This window comes from Lathyrus oleraceus, chromosome 6 (assembly GCF_024323335.1).
Source record: "Lathyrus oleraceus cultivar Zhongwan6 chromosome 6, CAAS_Psat_ZW6_1.0, whole genome shotgun sequence".
Taxonomy (NCBI): Eukaryota; Viridiplantae; Streptophyta; class Magnoliopsida; order Fabales; family Fabaceae; genus Lathyrus; species Lathyrus oleraceus.
In genome coordinates, this window is record NC_066584.1 from 257,986,005 (window position 1) to 258,006,430 (window position 20,426).

At 36.4% G+C, this 20,426-nt stretch overlaps 1 protein-coding gene and 2 long non-coding RNA genes across 3 annotated transcripts; 2 read left to right on the top strand and 1 right to left on the bottom strand.

The window, feature by feature from the left end:
* Nucleotides 1-8,632: 8,632 nt before the first annotated feature.
* On the top strand, nucleotides 8,633-9,497 carry LOC127093411 (uncharacterized). The gene is made up of 3 exons (XR_007792542.1): nucleotides 8,633-8,858; nucleotides 9,021-9,128; nucleotides 9,235-9,497. It is a non-coding gene; the product is annotated as an uncharacterized LOC127093411 (long non-coding RNA).
* A 20-nt stretch (nucleotides 9,498-9,517) lies between these two features.
* On the top strand, nucleotides 9,518-11,358 carry LOC127093408 (uncharacterized). The gene is made up of 3 exons (XR_007792540.1): nucleotides 9,518-10,296; nucleotides 10,404-10,834; nucleotides 10,976-11,358. It is a non-coding gene; the product is annotated as an uncharacterized LOC127093408 (long non-coding RNA).
* Nucleotides 11,359-18,258: 6,900 nt separating this feature from the next.
* On the bottom strand, nucleotides 18,259-20,040 carry LOC127095024 (ammonium transporter 2 member 5). Its single transcript, XM_051033776.1, has 3 exons — nucleotides 19,444-20,040; nucleotides 18,968-19,253; nucleotides 18,259-18,827 (listed from the first exon to the last, which is right to left on the bottom strand). Exons 1-3 carry the CDS (start codon nucleotides 20,038-20,040, stop codon nucleotides 18,259-18,261), a joined length of 1,452 nt encoding a protein of 483 aa, XP_050889733.1.
* Between the last annotated feature and the right edge of the window lie 386 nt (nucleotides 20,041-20,426).

Sequence of the window (20,426 nt, forward strand, 5' to 3'; positions counted from 1 at the left end):
TCTAACATTCATTTGGAAATAAAAATCGATTAGAGTTTTAATCATTAGTAAAAATAAACAATTAAGATTAAATTGACAATTGGAATTAAACTTAATTTGAAATTAAAATCAAATTAAAAATAAAAAAGAGTCAAGATATTAAAATCCGTTTTATACTGATGAATGTATGCAAATGCAAAAATAAAAGAAAAAAATGGAAAAATTTCAGGATCAAAATCGGGGTATGACAGTTGCCCCTATTTAAGCGTCTTCAACTAGAGAATATGAAGCAGGACACTCTTCATATGATCATAGTGGGAGATGGTTAAATACTAAGAAGACCCGGATTTTGATCCTGAATCCTCATGACATGATGCGATATGATATGATATGCCATGATATGCCATGATATGCATGGACATGCATGGATGCATGATTCTTTTTTTTTGTAATTTTATCTGCTAGGGATATGATGGACCCTTGACAGGAGATGCTACTAGACAGACCAATATGTGGGGAATACTGATGATCCACAGGGAGACAGACAAATGGTAAGAAAACAACTTGCTGGGGAGACAGTCCTGCTGGAGAATCAGACACACACTGGGGAGTATTCAAAGTGAGGTTTGATGAACGACACTTAGAATACAAGGGATTTCGATAGTAAGTTCACACATGACTTACCGAAACCGAATAAAGGAAAAGATGCTACAACAGGTTCATATATGACCTGACAACGCTGGGGAATAATCATGGAGAAAAACTCTTCAGAACAGGTTCATGTATGACCTGACACCGGAATAAGGGTTCAACAACAGGTTCATACATGACCTGAATGGTATTGAACAAAACAGAAAAAAAAATCTTCAGAGCAGGTTCAAGTATGACCTGACACCGGAATAAAAGCTCAACAACAGGTTCATACATGACCTGAATAGGATTGAACAAAGAATCTTCAGAGCAGGTTCAAGTATGACCGGACCCCGGAATAAAAAGGTTCAACAACAGGTTCATACATGACCTGAATGGTATTGAACAAAACAGAAAAAAAATCTTCAGAGCAGGTTCAAGTATGACCTGACACCGGAATAAAAGCTCAACAACAGGTTCATACATGACCTGAATAGGATTGAACAAAGAATCTTCAGAGCAGGTTCAAGTATGACCGGACCCCGGAATAAAAAGGTTCAACAACAGGTTCATACATGACCTGAATGGTATTGAACAAAACAGAAAAAAAATCTTCAGAGCAGGTTCAAGTATGACCTGACACCGGAATAAAAGCTCAACAACAGGTTCATACATGACCTGAATAGGATTGAACAAAGAATCTTCAGAGCAGGTTGAAGTACGACCTGACACCGGAATAAGGGTTCAACGACAGGTTCATACATGACCTGAATAGTATTGAACAAAACTGGAAAAACTCTTCAGAGCAGGTTCAAGTATGACCTAATCCCGGAATAAAAAGGTTCAACAACAGGTTCATACATGACCTGAATGGTATTGAACAAAACAGAAAAAAAATCTTCAGAGCAGGTTCAAGTATGACCTGACACCGGAATAAAAGCTCAACAACAGGTTCATACATGACCTGAATAGGATTGAACAAAGAATCTTCAGAGCAGGTTCAAGTATGACCGGACCCCGGAATAAAAAGGTTCAACAACAGGTTCATACATGACCTGAATGGTATTGAACAAAACAGAAAAAAAATCTTCAGAGCAGGTTCAAGTATGACCTGACACCGGAATAAAAGCTCAACAACAGGTTCATACATGACCTGAATAAGATTGAACAAAGAATCTTCAGAGCAGGTTCAAGTATGACCGGACCCCGGAATAAAAAGGTTCAACAACAGGTTCATACATGACCTGAATAGGATTGAACAAAGAATCTTCAGAGCAGGTTCAAGTATGACCCGACCCCGGAATAGCAACAATTGGACTTTGACCGTAAGCAATGGACTACAACCACCCTTTAACGGATTTTGCCAACAACAATTGGACTTGAAAATGACCGGGAAAACCGGATGTTGGTTTAGGGATACCAAAGACAAGCTGGAATTAGAGGTCAAAGGACAAAGGATCAACAACAAGACCTAGGTCAATGCAAAATGAGCATGAAGTACATTTCGGCTATGCATGATTTGAATGCATGATATATGAATGATCATGATTATGAGAATGCTGACACTGGGCAGACTGGGAGTTTGTAAAGGCTTTTTATGGAAGCTCATGATTCCTCAACACCGAGAACTCAACCAAATATTTGTGATAGATGTTGTCAAAGGAGAATTCTATCCAGCTTGATAGCCACAACTTAGCCAATGAGATCCTTTTTAAGGATCAACGAATCGTGCTAGCATAGTTTTCGGGCACTCGTCTTAAACTCAATAGTTGTTGACGTATGGCAGAATTTGTTTGATCAATTTGGAAGCATGAAGAAAGAGGTTTTGCCCCTCTGTGGCTCATCTTGCCCCAATTTGTTGGGTCTTTGGAAATGTTCACCTTGAAAGTGGGTTTGGAAACAAATTGCCATGAGACTACCTCGAGATGGCTTGCCCCAAGTGTTTGAAACTTGCAGTGGTCCGAACTTGACTAACCAAATGTTGGAATGGTAGACTCTTGATTGATTGTCCTTTGGACAGTTGGACTTACCGAGCTCTGAGGTGGTTTGCCCCAGTCTAAGTCTTGAAGCAAATTACCCTTGGCTAACTGAACCATGGAGTGATTGGACTTACTGAGCTCTGAGGTGGCTTGCCCCGGTCTGACTCTTGAAGCAGATTACTCTTGCCTTGAGGACCCTTAGAGTGATTAGCTCAAATTAACTGATGCTCAAAGTGATTTGCCCCTGACTAGACTTCTTTCACTCCATCAAGTTCTTCAACTGTAAATTGTTGGAATTTCCTTGATGCTAAGCGTTGACTTGCAAATAAGATTGTGCATTCAAAAATGGTAATTTTAATGCAGTGTTTATGCAAAAATTTGAAATCAAAATTTATTGATATGAACGGGTGAAATACAGTGAACGAGTCGTTGATAAGAACACAATGGTGATCAAGTCATTCACAGTATACAAGTTGGTGCTATCAAATGATTAACAAAAATCGTTTGGAGTCAAGTTAACACAACCTTGTTATAGTATGCTTTCAAAATAAACCCTGCCTCAATTAGGTCTTTTAAGGGTTGTAACGTGGTCTGGTTCGCGGTTTCTTGAAACAAAAGGATATAAGGCTCAAAATTTATTTTTACCCACCCCTTCTTCTTGATGATCTCCAGTTCCTATATTCAGTCAATTCAATACACGCATTCGACTTCCAAGAGGGTTCGAAGGTGTGATGAGGATTCAAGACGAATTTTCTTGAAATGGCAGTCACCTTATTATTTTTTTTTGTTGAGGATTTTGGTGACCTCTTTTGATTGATTTATTTTATCCCTAATTTTGCCTGGACCGCTTCTCTGAAGCTTTTGGTCCATCGGGATGCCCTAACTTTTGCCTAAGTCATCTTGTGGTATTTGACTTAGCGAGCTTTTTTATATTTTTAAAGTTGTTGACTGCCACATTATTGGTGGATGAGGATCAACCAACACTAATTTTAGCTTTTCTTAACTTCTTCGACATTTCAACATGTGCACGGAGGATAACATGTGGTTGAACCCAATTGGAGGGTATACATATGGACGATCTTTTTGAAAGATCGAATGCACGATCAAACTATCTGAACACAACTACCCTGCCCCAGGTTAAGATTAAGGGTTTTAGATCCGAAATAAACACCAACTTCTAGGCTCAAAGTGGTTGTCTAGGGATTAACATCCTTATCACTCCAGTGTTTGGGGATTTGAAACAATGCCTTACATCATCGACAAGGTTTTACTCAAAAGCATACCACAACAATTTCAGGTGTTTTGTTTTCATCATCCTCCCTCCAATCTTTGTTAACACAACGGTTTGACAAACAAAAGTGAATGAGAGGAGTATTTTTGTTTTTTAACATAAATGAAAAACGAGTGAATACGAATGGATCAATTCAAAAGATGCATAAACATTTCATTAATCTTACCAATTCAAATAAAACAACAATGTTTAAAAGCAAATAACAACCAACATGCAAAGAAACTACAAAAGAAGTGTTGAAACAACCAAATGATTGCCAGCTTTAGGGAATTGATTTCTTCAAACTTGAAGATTGGGATCAACCAGCTTTTTGACATGATGATCTTCAAATTCTTTTCTTTCAATCTCATCGTTGAACGCAACCCTCTTGGATCCACTACTCACTTCTCCTTTTCTTTCATTGGTATAGGTCGTGACATTGGAAATCCAAGGCGGTATCTCAATGCTCTTACCAGGAAACAATGATAGCTCACTAGCCACATCCCTGACATCTTCCTTGTGGTACAAAACCTTGAGGGGTCTCAAGGGTCCTTTCCCTTTCTCATTATCTGGCCCAGAAATCAAGGTATATGTACCTGAGCCTTCCTCCTTGAGTGTTGGTGACCTTATGTCAATTAATCCTTGCAACTTGAGCTTAAAACTCATGCATTCCTCGATGGAGTGCCCCATTGTTCCAGTATGGTATTCGCACTTGATCTTCGGGTGATCTTCTTCAAAGACTAAACTCTTCTTGTTAATCAGTCCTCGTACCAAGGCTTTTAGCGCACAGCAAGAATCTAGGTTATGTCCCAATGCCCCTTTATGGAACTCACACGTTGCATTTGGATTGTACCATGGTAGGTATGGTGACACAGGCGTGAGAGCTCGAGGGGTCACCAAAGCATTCTGGATCAGTAGCGGGTAGAGCTTGCTATATGGCACCGGAATCGAGTCATTATGATCCTTGTTCCTCTTGTTCTGATTCTGATTTTTGTTCTGAACCTGGTTTTGGTGACTTTGAGGAGCAATAGCCAGAGGATGTTGATGATGACGCCTTGAGGGAGGTCCATATACTGGTAAATGAGGAGTTGCCACATAACATTTCCCTTGACTTGGGGTAACACCAGATGGATGTGGCGTAGTAGCTCTCTTTGTTGCAGCAGTGTATATTGGGTGACCCTCTTTTCTCAACAAGACTTGCAGGGTTTCCAAGACCCATCTCATTTGGCTCTTCAAAAGATTAAGTTCCCCCTTCAGTGCTTCTTGGCCATTTCTTAGCTCTTCCATCATCTCCTGAGACATGGTTCTTTGTTCTAACGCGTGTTGAGAATCACTTTGCTTCACGGACAAAAGATGGATGAGTTTTTTTTTGGTATTTTGTCTGGAGAATGACATGCATTATGATGCGATGCAAATGCAATGAATGAATGCAATGCAAGCCATGCATATTTGTGTTTTTTCTTCAATACACGGGTTCAAAAGTCCGAGGTACTGATAAATCTGATTGTTTTCCAAGAATAGGTTCTCACCGGGTAAGATCTAAGGCTTTGTTACAAAGGATCCCCAGAGTCATTGATTCACAAGAATGTTTGACGCTTACGGGAAATACTTCCCGGTCGTCAACTCCATCAAGGGAATCTATTCTGGGTGAGGTTCTCGTACCGACTCTTACGAAGTATACACCTCGCGAGTCCGTACTACGCAACCATCGACTGGGTTCTAGACAGGGTACTCAGAGTCATGGATTCGAAAGACTGTTTGACGCTTACGGAAAATACTTTCCGGTCATCAACTCCATCTAGGGAATCTATTCTGAGCGAGGTTCTCGTATCGATTCTTACGAAGTATACACCTCGGGAATCCATACTACGCAACCATCATTTCTAGTTGGCCAAAGGTTTAATGTTCTAAAAGGTCCTTAGAGTCATGGACCCCTTTGAAACATCGCCGCTTACGAGGTATACACCTCGGGCGACAATATTTGCAAAAGGATCTACTCTAAGTGAGGTTCTCGTACAGACTCTTACGAAGTATACACCTCGGGAGTCCGTACTACTCAACCATCGTCCTATCTTATGTTTTTTTCACTCTAGACTCGGGTGTAGAGTCTTTCCCACATGGTTTGCAATCAAGATCCAAGTACCAACAATCACAATAGAACCAATATTCAACAGATATAACAATAAAGATAGTAAAAACAATAAAGAAAAGCCACACAATTAAACAAACAAAGGCACACAGACGTCCTAACTAGGCTTGACTCACTTAGGGATTTGTTGTCCCCAGCAGAGTCGCCATCTGTCGCACCTCGAAAAAAATGGGGATACGACTTCAAAGCGAAGCGCGATCGCACGCTCGCAATGATGGACTGAACAGAGTCGCCACCGAACTTTATTTATTCCTAAAAAGGAAAGGGGAAATATCGATAAAACCCAAGACAAAAGAAAGGATAAGATATGGTCATCGCAACCAATATCAGGGTTCGGGAGTCGATTACGCAAGGGGAAGATATTAGCACCCCTCACGTCCGTTGTACTCAACGGGAACCATTAGGTTAGTTGTGTGCGTTAATGTTAGTTGAAATGTTAGGCTTTTCAAGTTATTAGATGGGAAAGAAAGAATATAAGAGAGAGGAAATGTTTTTGGATTTTTTAACGAAGGACTAAACCTAAGTTTTTTATTAGTGGGCCTGACAAGATTTACAAATCCTGCTCCTACGTATCTCAAAAGAGAAATCAAGGCTTACGTAGTTCTGGGTAGAAAAATGTTTGTTTGTTGGTCGATTTTAGCGAAAGCTATGTTGTATTAATCGACAAAAACATCGTTTTACCCAAAACAGATGAGGAGTGGACGCGTACCACACATCGAACGGATTTATAAATCTACATTCGGAAAAGCGCCGTTTATCTCTACTCAACAATCGTGGCCGAAACATTGTTTTGTATCTCTTAAGACAATATATCTTTCATTTATGAAAAAGGTTTTTGATTAGTCGCACGGCGGCGAGAAAAGAGTCTGATTAGTTGGATGTATTTTGAGTGATGGCGAGAACTTGGATGAGCGAGATATACATCTCGAATCCCAGCCTCAGGAGTGCACGGTATACACCATGTTCCATTTCCATCTTTATTGAAAGAGGTTAAGATAGGAATTAAGCATTTTGGAATTTGATTGAGAAAGGGTTTGAAGAAACCGCATTGACAATTTTAGACGATGGCGAGAACTTGGATGAGCGAGATATACATCTCGAATCCTAGCCTCAGGAGTGCATGGTATACACCATGTTCCATTTCCATCTTTATTGAAAGAGTTTAAGATAAGAATTAAGTATTTTGGAATTTGATTGAGAAAGGGTTTGACGAAACCGCGTTGGCAATTTTAGACGATGGCGAGAGTTAAGATTGGCGAGGCATACGTCTCGAATCTTAACCTCAGGAGTGCATGGTATACACCATGTTCCATTTCCACCTTTATTGAAAAAGTGTTTAAGTAAGAATTAGGTGTTTTGAGTTTTGTTGTGAAAATGACTTGACCTAGATCAAGTATTGATGGACGTTTGAGAAATTTGAATGAGTGTTCGAGAGAACAAAGTGGATAAACTTGGATGATGGCGAGAGCTAGGATTGGCGAGATATACATCTCGAATCCTAGTCTCAGGAGTGCGTGGTATACACCACGTTCCATTTCCATCTTTATTGAAAAAGGTCCTGAATATGAATTACTATTTTTTGAGTTTTTGATTATGAAAAATGGCTTGACGTTGGATCAAGCATTTGATGAAGTTTGAAAGAAATGGAATAGAATAGGAGAGAGAAATGAATTGATTTGTTTATTGAGAAAAATACTCGACGTTGGATCGAGTCATATTTTTTGTATTTTTTGAAATTTGTTGATTTTATTCTTGTGTTAGTAGCTAATTTAACAACCAAACAATAAAAGGAATAAAAAGTACAAAATTATTACATATTGGGGGAGTGGGGTACATTTGTCAAATGGGGATTAAAACAATCATGAAATAATTAAATCGGACCCAAATAAATAATGCATGAGTGTAAGTGCAAGAGAACCGGCTCATTGTAAGAAAGCCCAAGAGTAAGCTATGTGAGGTTGACGGCGATGCTTAAAAAGCGATCGACTTACAAGGGTGTGAAAAAGGGCTCGATATTAAATCGAGAAAAGTATGATTTTTTTGAAAATGGTTTTGCAGGCATGATGGATTTAATAAAAAAACATGGACATAAAAAACTATTAAAAGAAACAAAATGCTAAAAGATAATAAAATACTAAAAAGAAATAAAAAATGAAATGCTAAAAAGAAATGAAATACTAAAAAAAGAAATACTAGAAGTACTATCTACGAGTATCGAACCCACTCCTCTTGAGACTATGGCACTACCCTCTCTCCACTAGGCTACTTGCTAACTGACTGATAATTTATTGCTAACTTAAATATATAAACTAATGTAAATTAAAAGTATGAATTAAAATAAAAATAAAAAGGGATGATCTAATAATGGATGATTAATTAAACTATATGGGGAATCCCAAACGCAACCCTAGCCGCCTGGCTGTTGGGTGGGGAAGCGTTAATCAACACCAATACCAATAGTCCACAGAATTAAAAGAAATACCTAGGGGAACCAAAAGGTAAGTGATTTTTAATTAGGCTTTAAATATTATTCTTGAAAATAAATAAAAGAAAACAAAGGTAGAGATACGTGAAACAGCACCAAAGTCGTTTGTCTTCTTCACGAAAGACTTACTCTCACTCGCGCCTCTCAAGCTCGCATCTCTCTCTCGCTCTCAAACTTACCCTCAATCCCTCATCTCTCATCGAAACTCCCTATGTCAAAAGCTCCCAAACCTCACGTCTTCCTCAGAATCGCTCACGATGCTAACGAAACTATGGTTCAAAAGGGGGTCGAGTGAAAATCTCACCTTCAGCGGTGAAGATAGCTCCGACGATGCTTTAATCCTCCTTCCTCGCCTCTCTAATCCAGGTTTGTTTTTATTGATTTTGGATTTAGGGTTTTCTGATTGGCCGCCGTTAACTCCTCTCAATTTTTTCGTTTTGAAAATTAGGGTTTTTTGTGTTTTCGCCGCTAACTCCCTCTTTTTTTTGATCCCCCCTTCGTTCTGAATCGCCCTCCTATTTATGCCAGGCTGATTAGGGTTACAAATGATGCTCAGAAGGTCGAAAGGAGAAAGTTCCAGGATTGCTTTTTGATGCTCAGAGATGATTGCCCTGTTTGATCATTGGACTCGGAAAGGTAATCTGAACATAACCTTTCTTCTTGAACTTTGTCTTGATTCCAAATTGGGGATTTTTCTGGATTTTTGCACCTTTTACTAATTAATTTTCTCATTTTACTGCAGTGAAAATTTGGGGTAGTGGATGAGTTTTTTTCAAGAAGGCGCATTCGTAAACGTCACCTGAAACTGGTTCTCCAACATGCCCAGAAGATATAAGCATTGCCTTCAAGTATTGAATACAGGGAGATTCCTGTTATGATCGCTTGCATAGGATATCAGGCTTTTGAGTTGTGAGCATGGATTTATTGGTCCAGAAGCAAAGGACGTCGACCTCTTCAGTTGCAAAAAAACAAATATAGATTATTACATACACAATGATGGGTCTGATGCAAGAGGTTCCATCCGTTGAGTAAGATGGTCCATATGTTGTTTCTTATCCATATTTCCTTGTTGCTATAAACTAAACCAGTGGTATTGATTGTAGGTCCAGAAAGACACACCCATGGTTTTTTCACAGTGCGAAGAACTTCAGTTAGTGTCTTTTCTGTGAACTTAAAACCTGCACTGGCATCAGTCGGAACTGTCACTGTGTCAGTTTTCAAAATGTAGCAGAAGAAACATAGTTCCCATTTGATCCTGGAAGGCTGAATAGCTCAAAGTGATCTGATATGTCCAAGAAAAGATGAGATTCAACATCTCGTGCTGTACAAAATCTGAACTAGTAACAACCTCAAAAAATAGCAATTCCAGCCACAACCACTTGAGGCTTTAATTTCTTTATTAGTTCTATCAACAAATCTGATTGCCGAGGGGCTTCAATTGATGTTATGGACAAGGATGTTATTTCTCGGAATTTCGTCATAGCAGCATGCACACGCAATGGTAACGTTGAACTTGGTTTTATTTTGTACCGTAGTAAATTGTTGGACTTACCGGTTTTGTTGCCGCATTTGCAGGTTTTGAGGATGGATTCAAGTTGCAGCCAAATAATGGATTGGTACGAAATCCTCTACAGGCCATTCACTTATATCTTGTTGCGGACTATGGTTGCTTAGCAAAAGCTTTGATGATGGTGTCAGCAAACCTGTTGAGGATATTGACTGGGATGCTCTTACTGTAAAGGGTACCTGCCAGGAAATTGAGAAGCGATACCTGCGCCTAACACCGGCACCAGATCCCGCCACCGTAAGACCTGCTATTGGTGTGTTTTTTTGTATAGATCAGTAGTAACCTGTGAAATGCATAGCAATATGATTCTCTGTTCTTGAGATAACATATGTGTCCGTTTGCAGATTGTCATCATCATACTCATCATTTGTCAAATTATGGTGACGAGCCATCAGTACTACTCTTCTTATTGCATACAAGTCCTCCATCCGTAAGCCTGACTGCACAGAAACGAAGGAGTGCGATTGCATTAAGGCTCACATCACTATTGAACCGGTCATTTGTAACTGTCAAAAGGCATCCAGCACAATCAGTGAAGGTCGTCATTTCTGCGGTTGTTGTCCATCCTGAGAGAACCATTCCATCAGGTTCTTTCTCTTCATCAAATTCCTCTCTTTTCAAGATTGGCATCATAAATTGCAACCATCTGTACTTCTCTTCTGCAGTCTACCTGAGGCGCAAGTGTAGGTACTCGGCTTCTTCACCACACGTTTCCACTCATCAAATGTCTGGTTCACATACATTTGTTGTTCAACATGATTCTGTACACGCGAAGGTAAGAAATGGCTTTCACTTTCTATAGACTGACTGTTGTATTGTTTGGTTGAGTCAATTTATCTTCAATTTGTGACGGTATCCGATCCCTTGTTTTTTTTTGGAGCGCTCTAATATTGAACTGCAGTTGTTCATTGTGCAGGCATTAAGAAGACCATGATTCCAAAGTTTGATCATGAATAATGTCCAACACCAATGTAGAGCTCGGGATGAGATCAACTCTTCTGCATGATGCTTCGAAAATGCCTCACAAGCCCACGGCATATGACCATCAGCCAGTACCCCTTGTTATTTTTGGCGGTTGCAGTCTTGCCTTGAGCTGCGTTACCGTCGTTTGCCACTTTGCAGCTTGGCTCATACGCGCTAGAGTTTCTCGTGTAATAGCTTTTGGAAGTGTGGCTTATGCAGGTGGCTTTTGTCTCATTGTGCTGCAGTGGGGTGTGCCGCAGCTTACAGCTGTCGTTGGAATGTGAAGTTGGTTTGGCATCTTGTAGCTGTTTCCTTGGCAGCTAGGCTTGGTGTAGTAGTGTGGTTGTAGCGTTTTGTTTGCTTTTCCTAATTGCTATTAATTAATATTGGATTTGAATATAACTTGAGGAAAAAAAATGGATTTAAAAATAGAGTTGGATGTGATGCATTGTTATGCTTGAATGTTACGTGAAAATGTATGTATGAAAATGAGTTTGGAGATGTTTGAATGTTAAATATTACTGAATGTTATGAAATGTATGTATTATTATTTTGATTTGGGATGCATTATGGATACAAAATGGATTTTGGATTTTGAATTTTAATTATAAAAATGGATGTGGATTTTTAGGAATAATCCAACATTAGTTTGAATAATCAATTTAATTACTAATAACAAATCAGCAAAAAAACCAAATTAAAAACAAATTAATCTATAATTCATTTAAAATTACTTGGATATCAACTCTAACATTCATTTGGAAATAAAAATCGATTAGAGTTTTAATCATTAGTAAAAATAAACAATTAAGATTAAATTGACAATTGGAATTAAACTTAATTTGAAATTAAAATCAAATTAAAAATAAAAAAGAGTCAAGATATTAAAATCCGTTTTATACTGATGAATGTATGCAAATGCAAAAATAAAAGAAAAAAATGGAAAAATTTCAGGATCAAAATCGGGGTATGACAGGACCCTTTGGCATTATTTCAGGGCTACTTCTTTTCATGTTGGAATCATCATCCACTAATAGTATCCATATGTAGGGGGCCTCCTCACCCAATCACGAACTAAATTCTACCAAGAAGTCTTATAACACTCTCGATTTAATACTTCATCTAGATATGTATTAGATATTATACTCAAATAGCTCAAGTGATCATGATATGATTCTTCTTGCAAGGTACAACTTCTTCAAAATTTGGTGAATGAGATAGTTAGTTTTGACCATTACACGATGCCCTTGGAAGTACGGTATGAGTTTATTTCCAATTATTAAGACCTTCAAATCCAGTCTATCGATTTTCTGGTATCATTCCTCGTCAAATCCTATGTGAGGGACAAGGTTTAAGATATCATCATCCGATGGTTCCAAAAATTTGCCAGCAATATCATATTTGTTATAATCTTCAACTTTCTAAAATGAATATAATGAAATTAGAGGGACGAGATAAATTAGAAAGATTGAACTTCATTAAAAAAAACAAGCAGAAACCTACTTCAACAATTTAAGCGAACAATTTATTTATAGAAAAACAAGCCAAATACACTATAACTAGAAAAACATTCGCTCAGAGGGGAAGTTTGAAGCTTTAACTACATTAAAAGGTTTAGATGAAAAGAGATAAAATAGAACGAAATTACTTGGAAGGAAGACTTCAAAAAGTAGTTTGAAATCCATATTTACCTTGTTTATCTTAAATAGTAGATCCAATATTGAGTTGATATTATGAAATGTTAAGGCAAGAGATTTGGAAGAAGAAATTTTAATAATGGGGAAGTTTTGGGCCCTGCAAGCGGTTGAAGATGATAGGGATGACTATGGTGAAAAGAGATATATGTTGGATGAGTATGATGAGATAAAACATATGTTAGAGAGTATGGTGAGAGGATATATATGATGATCATGAAAGGAAATAAGTGATTGATAGGACATTCAATTTTGTTTGGGTTTGAAGAGAATAGGAAGGAAGAAAAACCATGACTGGAGAATGATGTAGACAAATGTAAGTAATAATTGGAACAAAACTAAACATATGACATAGTTGAGTTTTGAAAAAATTGGACCAAATTTTTTAAAATTCAAAATGGTGATGTGGAAGAAAACCAAAGAGGGGTAAATTAGAGTTTTCCATGACATTTAATTTTCTTATATTATAGATTTAGATTAAATATGTTGTAAATGTTAGGATGTACATCCAAGAGCACTTGGAGAGTTTTGTCTTTGGTCTATTAGAAAAAAATATATTAGAATGTCCATAATTTTATATAACAGAAATGTTAAATGTTATTCCGTTAAAATAGTCATTATTTATGAATACATAACTCTTTTTTTAAAATAAATGTTATATTTGTTTGTATGAATTTTATTGAAAAGATTTATTAAAGTAAAAAAATTATGCTTTACATTAATTGAACTACATCTAATTGTTTGACTCTTTTTCGTCTAATCTACTCTCATTACAACAGAATCTACATCTCTTATATCTAGATGCCAAAACTACCCAAACCTATTTCTCAACATCTTTTATACTATAGGTGTTATCAACACTCTTTTTAATATTATCATTTATAATCTTATCTTATCAAGTCTTATCACACATTCAACACAACATCCTCATCTCTACTACTCTTACTTTATTCTTGTGTTGATTTTTAACTACTTAACATCTTGTCTCATACAACATTGCAACTGTTATTGATGTTTGATAAATATTTTCTTCAGCTTGAGCGGTACTTTTGTGTCACATAAAATCCTTAAGGCCCTCCTCCATTTCAATCACCCAACTTAAATTTGATGGCTTACATCTCCTTCTATTCCTCCATTGTTTTGTAGTATAAACCAAATGCATTTAAATTGAATGACTTATGGGATAATATATGCTCCAACTTTCACCTCTAGGTTAAAACCCTTCTCCTTATGTTGAACTTACATTCTAAATACTTTGTCTTACTTCTGCTTATGCGAAATGCAAATTCTAAGTTTCGTCTCCAAATCTCAAACCCCTCGACTAAATCTCTTTTTAACTCTTCAAGTAAGATTATATCATTTGCAAAAAAGAAATATATCTCAGTGCTAGTACTTGGACGTGTTCTGTGAGTACATTCAAAGTTAAAATACAAAGGTATAGACTTAGTGTCGAATCTTGGTGCAATGTTATTGTAATGGTAAAATCGTTTGTCACTCCACCATGTGTCCGAACATTAGTCAATACCTTTTCATACATATCTTGGATATCTCAAATATAGGAAATCCTAACACATTTCTTCTCTATGAATTTCAATAAAATCTCTATAGGTACTCTATTATACGTCTTTTTCAAGTCAATAAAAGTTAAGTACAAGTCTTGTTGGTTCATCTGATATGTTTTCATCACACGTCGTAGTAGATATATCCTTCCATAGTTGACCTCCCAAACATAAAATCAAATTGATTCTCAGTATCTTTTCATAGTCTTCGTTTAATCACATTTTTTCCACAACTGTATAGTATGACTCATAAGTTTAGTCCCCTTATAATTTGCACAATTTTATATATTCCTCTTGCTCTGATAAATTAGAACTAAAATGTTTCTTTTCCATTTTTCATATATTTACTCATCCAAAAACACAAATATGAAAGTTATTTTGGAGTCTCTATCATGGTTTATCAAATAGTGTTGATTATAGTTTGACATATGTTCCATCGATTGGTAAAGTTTGTGGGTTAACTGACTTGTCAATCAATAGATGTAACTTTAACTTTTGTACGACTGCTAGAGGAAGTCATTGTGAAAAGCAATGATAATCTTAATAAAGCTCTCATGTGTGATGTTGACTTGTCAGACAACATTGTGGAGCATGTTCCCTAAAACCAGAAGAACATTTTCTCAGAGAGGAAGTTTGAAGATTTAACTCTATTGAAAGGTTTATGTGAAAAGAGATAAAGTTGAAAGAAGATACTTGGAAGGAAGAATTCAAAAAATAATTTGAAACCCATATTTATCTTAAATAGTAGATCCAATGTTGAGTTGATATTATGAAATATTGAAAGAAGATATTTGGAAGAAGAAATTTGAACATTGGTGAAGTTTCAGGCACTGTGGGCGGTTGAAGAAGATAGGGATGAGTATGATAAAAGGAGAGATATGTTGGATGGGTATGATGAGAGGAAACATATGTTGGATGAGTATGGTGAGAGGAAATATATGATGAGTACGAAAGGAAAGAAGTGATTTATATGACATTCAATTTGGTTAGGGTTAAAAGAGAATAGGAAGGAAGAAAATCATGGTTGGAGAATGATGCAGAAAAATGTAAGCAGTAATTGGAACAAAACTAAACATATGGCATAGTTGAGTTTTGAAAAAAATAGACCAATTTTTCCATCAAAACGGTGATGTGGCACAAAACCAAAGAGGTGCAAATTAGAGTTTTCTATAATATTTAATTTTCTTATATTATGATGTAGATTAAGGAGGTTTCAAATGTTAGAATGTTCATCCAAGAGCACTTGGAGAGTTTTCTCTATGGTCTATTAAAAAAAATATTAGAATGTTCGTGATTTTCTATAACAAAAATATTAAATATTATTCTGTTGAAATTGTCATTATTTATGAACACATAACCGCTTGTTTAAGTAAATGTTATGGTTGTTTGTATGAATTTTATTGAAAATATTTATTAAATTAAAAATCGTGCTTTGAAACCGCCATTGTTTTCAAAATAAATGCCACAATATCCCACTTCTATTTGTTAAGAAGGGTACTTGGGGATCTTACCTTGGCCTCACGACTTTCGACCTAGGAGGGTGGTCTGAAATTCCATTTTGAGGACATACCTTTTGGACCCATATTTTCATGAACATATTCCCTCTAGTCAACTTTCTTAATGCAAGATTGAGGAGCAAGTCAGAAGTGTCTCACTAGTCTCGTAGGATGGTGGGGCTTGTGGATATGGTGTTGATGTGAGAAGAAAGTTCCTCTAAGTCGAAAATATCTCATATTACTTTGATCTTGACTCGTGTTTTGAGGAAAGGCTAAAGACTAGGAAGCAGTAAAAAAATAAATTAAACATAAGAATGTGAGTCTTCGTCTTGAAGAGTCCCCTTTGGCATTCTAAAATTAATGCAATTAGCATCTGCAATTCCAGATTAAACAGGTACTTCTCAGGGTGGAAACATATCATGGTTCGAGTCTAGGAGGGTACTTTCTTATTAACTCTCATCAATCGTGTCTAGGTCTTTCTCTTAGTACTCGGTACTCAGTGGTTTCGGTTCTCTTATTTCTAGCGGGGGGTCTCAGTGTATAAAATAATTGATTCTCGAAAATTTTAAACATTTGGAAAACCTTACGGGGGTGGAAACATATCATGGTTGAAGTCTAGGAAGATACTTTCTTATTAACTCTCATCAATTATGTTTAGGTCTTTCTCTTGGTCCTCAGTACTCAGTGGTTTTGATTCTCTTATTTCTAGTGGGGGGTCTCAGTGAATAAAATAATTGATTCTCGAAATTTTTTAACATTTGGAAAACCTTACGTGGGTGGAAACATATCATGGTTCGAGTCTAGGAGGATACTTTCTTATTAACTCTCATCAATTATGTCTAGGCCTTTCTCTTGGTCCTCGGTACTCAGTGGTTTCGATTCTCTTATTTATAGTATGGGTCTCAGTGAACAAAATAATTGATTCTTGAAAATTTTAAACATTTGAAAAACCTTACGGGCGACCTTTAATAATGTCGAGCAAGACAAGGTCGATAGGGGTGTGGGTTTTGAAGAAAGGAATTTACGCATAGAAACGTGACTAGGAGCATGGATTTGGTTATCAATGATTATATGCTACTTTAATATTAAGGATTTGGAGAGTAGGATGAAACACTATAGAGTTTGAGAGCTTATTAGGTTGGGGAAAAACTTGATTTTTGATCATAAAAAAAATAAAGAACAACAACAAACCAATTTTTATCACATTAAGAGAAGTCATATCCAATTCGTAAATTGAGATTTTTTAATAGTTTCTCTTATAATTTTTCTAAGCTTTCCTCTACCTCTAATTGTTTGACTTTTTTCATCTGATCTACTCTCATTATAATAGAATCTACATCTCTTCTCTCTACATGCCCAAACTACCTAAATCTATTTTTCACCATCCTTTTTACTATAGGTGTTATCAACACTCTTTTTAATATTATCATTTATAATCTTATCTTATCTAGTCTTACCACACATATGCAACATCTTCATCTCAATTACGTTTATTTTATTCTTGTGTTGATTCTTAACCGTTCAACATTTTGTTTCGTACAATATTGCAGGTCTTATTGATGTTTGATAAAATTTTCCTCCAATTTGAATGGTACTTTTATGTCACATAAAATCTATAAGACCCTCCTACATTTCAATCACTCAGCTTGAATTTGATGGCTCGAATATAGGCAATCTTAACTCATTTCTTCTTTATAATTTTTCATAAAATCTCTTTAGGCACTACGACTTTTTCAAATCAATAAAAGTTAAATATAAATCTTATTGGTTCATCCAATATTGCTTCACCACACGTCGTAGTAGATAAATCCTTCCATAGTTGACCTCCCAAACATAAAATTAAATCGATTCTCAATATTTTTTCATAATCTTCGTTCAATCACATTTTTCCCATGACTTTATGGTGACTCATAAATTTAATTCTCTTATAAATTGCACAATTTTATATACTCTCCTTTCTTATAAATTAGATCAAGTGTTTTTTTCCATATATTTACTCATTCAAAAACACAAAGATGAAAGTTATTTTGGAGTCTCTATCATGGTTTATTGAATAGTGTTGATTGTAGTTTGGCCTATGTTCCATCGTTTGGTAATATTGGTGGGTTAATTGACTTGTAGATCAATAGATGTAACTTTAACTTTTGTACATATACTTCCTTCTTTAAAGTTATTTGATATCAAAGTATAAGTATTTATGCTCAAATGTGTTTTCCAACTCAATCATCGTACTATGCAAAACCTGACTAACAAAACAACATATATGTCGCATAAACAACTGTCAAACAAAAAAAACAAAAAAACTACATAGTTCCAAAACAAAAACACAATGCATCAAAATCACATATCAATAACTTATCTTATTCATTTGTTCTTAAAAATCAACACAGAAAATATAGAATCCAATCAACAATAAAACTTAAACCTTTTATTTTTCTCAAAACAACACCAAATTCATCACAACAACAACACAAATAACATACATTTTCACATCATCTCAATCTGGCTACCGCTACCGCGCTTATTCTTCTTCGTCGCAGCAACTTCAACATCTTCATACAAAGAACTTCCATATTTCGAACTCGAATTCTCAAGCTTATCTCCTTGACCCCAAATCGCATAAGCTTCTTCACCATGAGCAGCCTCATCACCAATCTCCATATCCTCTTCGGACATTCTCAACGGAACGAAGATTCGAATGACGAGACATATCAAACTCGTGCTAACAACATTAACAAAGATAACAAACAAAATTCCAAGGAATTGGATTCCTATTTGTCTGAATCCAGTGCTTGCTATGTTCATTTGTATTCCATAGAATAAACCAACGTATTTGTTATAAGCATTGTAGAACAAGTAGTTCAGTTTTGGTTCAGCAAATAGACCAGTGAGAATTCCTCCAAGACTTCCTGCAATTGCATGAGTGTGTAACACTGCCATTGTGTCGTCGACCTTTTGAAGTAGCTTTGATCTCTTGTGGATTACCATCATGGTAAACCATGGAATCGAGCCGGAGAATAGTCCCATTATAAGTGCAGCCCAACCTTGTACAACACCTGAGTAAGATAGATAAAAAAAAAGAGTCTGTTACAACAACGCAGACAACGGCAGAGACTAATCTTTCGAACTGAGTTGAACCACAATGGACAGTAAAATTCTACTTCGAGAGTTTTAACGCTATTAAATATTTACGAACCCGCAGCTGGAGTGATGCAAACCAAACCAGTAATCATGCCTTGAACAGCACCAATAACAGAAGGCTTTCTGAAGAAAATGACATCAAGGAAAACCCAAGTAAGCAAGCTAGTAGCAGTGCAAGCATGTGTGTTCAAGACAGCCAAGGAAGCATCTAATCCAACTGAGTAAGGATCTCCTCCATTGAAGCCTGTCCATCCCAACCATAACAGTCCAGCTCCTGCTAACATAAGAAGTAGATTGTTTGGTGGAAACCTTTCCCTATCTTTGTTTAGTCGCGGTCCAACCTAACCAAATCATCAAATACATACACATTCATCGTCAGATAAAGACGTGCAACACAAGGACTTTTAAAAATCTCTACTAATACTAGTTTTAGAGCCATGCTCTTTGAAAACGTACTAATACACAGGACCTTCAAAAACATGAGACTGGTCTGACTAGTTTTGTAAGCTTATAAAAATCATTATTGCTTACCCAATAAGCGGCGGTGAAACCAGCGACGCCGGAAGACAAATGAATAACATAACCACCAGAGTAATCAATAATCCCCATTTTGGAAAGAAATCCATTAGGGCTCCAAATACTAAAAGCAGTAATAGTATATGAAAAAGTGAGCCATAAAGGAACAAACAACATCCAAGCATAGAAGTTCATTCTTCCAAGCAAAGCACCAGCTATTAAAATCAAAGTAATAGCAGCAAAAACACACTGAAAGTAAACCATAGTAGCAACAGGAAAAGCTCCCAAAAAAGCTTGTTTGAAAAGATACTTTTCATCAAGTGCAACTCCTGGTTTACCCCAAAATGGTAAAAGCCTATCACCAAATGACATTCTATAACCCCAAATAACCCAACAGAAAAACACACATGCAAATGCATAGAGTGACATGAATGCTGAATTCACTGCCCATTTCTTTTTCACTGCGCCGCCGTATAAAATTATTAGCCCCGGAACACTTTGTAGCCCGACTAACGTCGCGGCCATCAGTTGCCAGGCGTTGTCGGATTTGTTTAGCCATTCGGGACTCCCGTCGGACGGTAAAAGGTTCGACGGAAACGGAACTCCAGACATTTTAGTTTCCTTTGAAAAACAAAACTCAGTGATTAACTGAAAACTAAGAGATGAAGTATGTGATGTGGTGAGAGTTGATATATATATATTTGGAAGACAATGTTTTGATTCTCACGACTAGCTGTATATGTATTAGTTTTTAATATTCATTGTAAACTTTTCTTAGGCTATGTCGCTCATAAGGTATGTAACATTGAATTGAATAATATTTATAAGCGGATATTACAATTTTTTTTAACCGATGTTAAAGTTCATTTGTATCTTTGAATACTCTATACCAATCACAACAAGGTTTATTATTATGGTATCATCATGTTAATTGATTCATGTACTGTCTCTGTCTCATATTGTATGAGGTTACATAATATTGTAATCATTTTGCTTTC

What these genes read in the sequence shown, in the direction of transcription:
- LOC127095024 (XM_051033776.1), bottom strand. Translation starts at nt 20,040, where the DNA reads ATGTCTGGAGTTCCGTTTCCGTCGAACCTTTTACCGTCCGACGGGAGT. An exon ending in GTTTCACCGCCGCTTATTGG is followed by an intron (nt 19,254 to 19,443) that starts GTAAGCAATAAT and finishes TGATTTGGTTAG; the next exon opens with GTTGGACCGCGACTAAACAA. An exon ending in TTGCATCACTCCAGCTGCGG is followed by an intron (nt 18,828 to 18,967) that starts GTTCGTAAATAT and finishes TATCTTACTCAG; the next exon opens with GTGTTGTACAAGGTTGGGCT.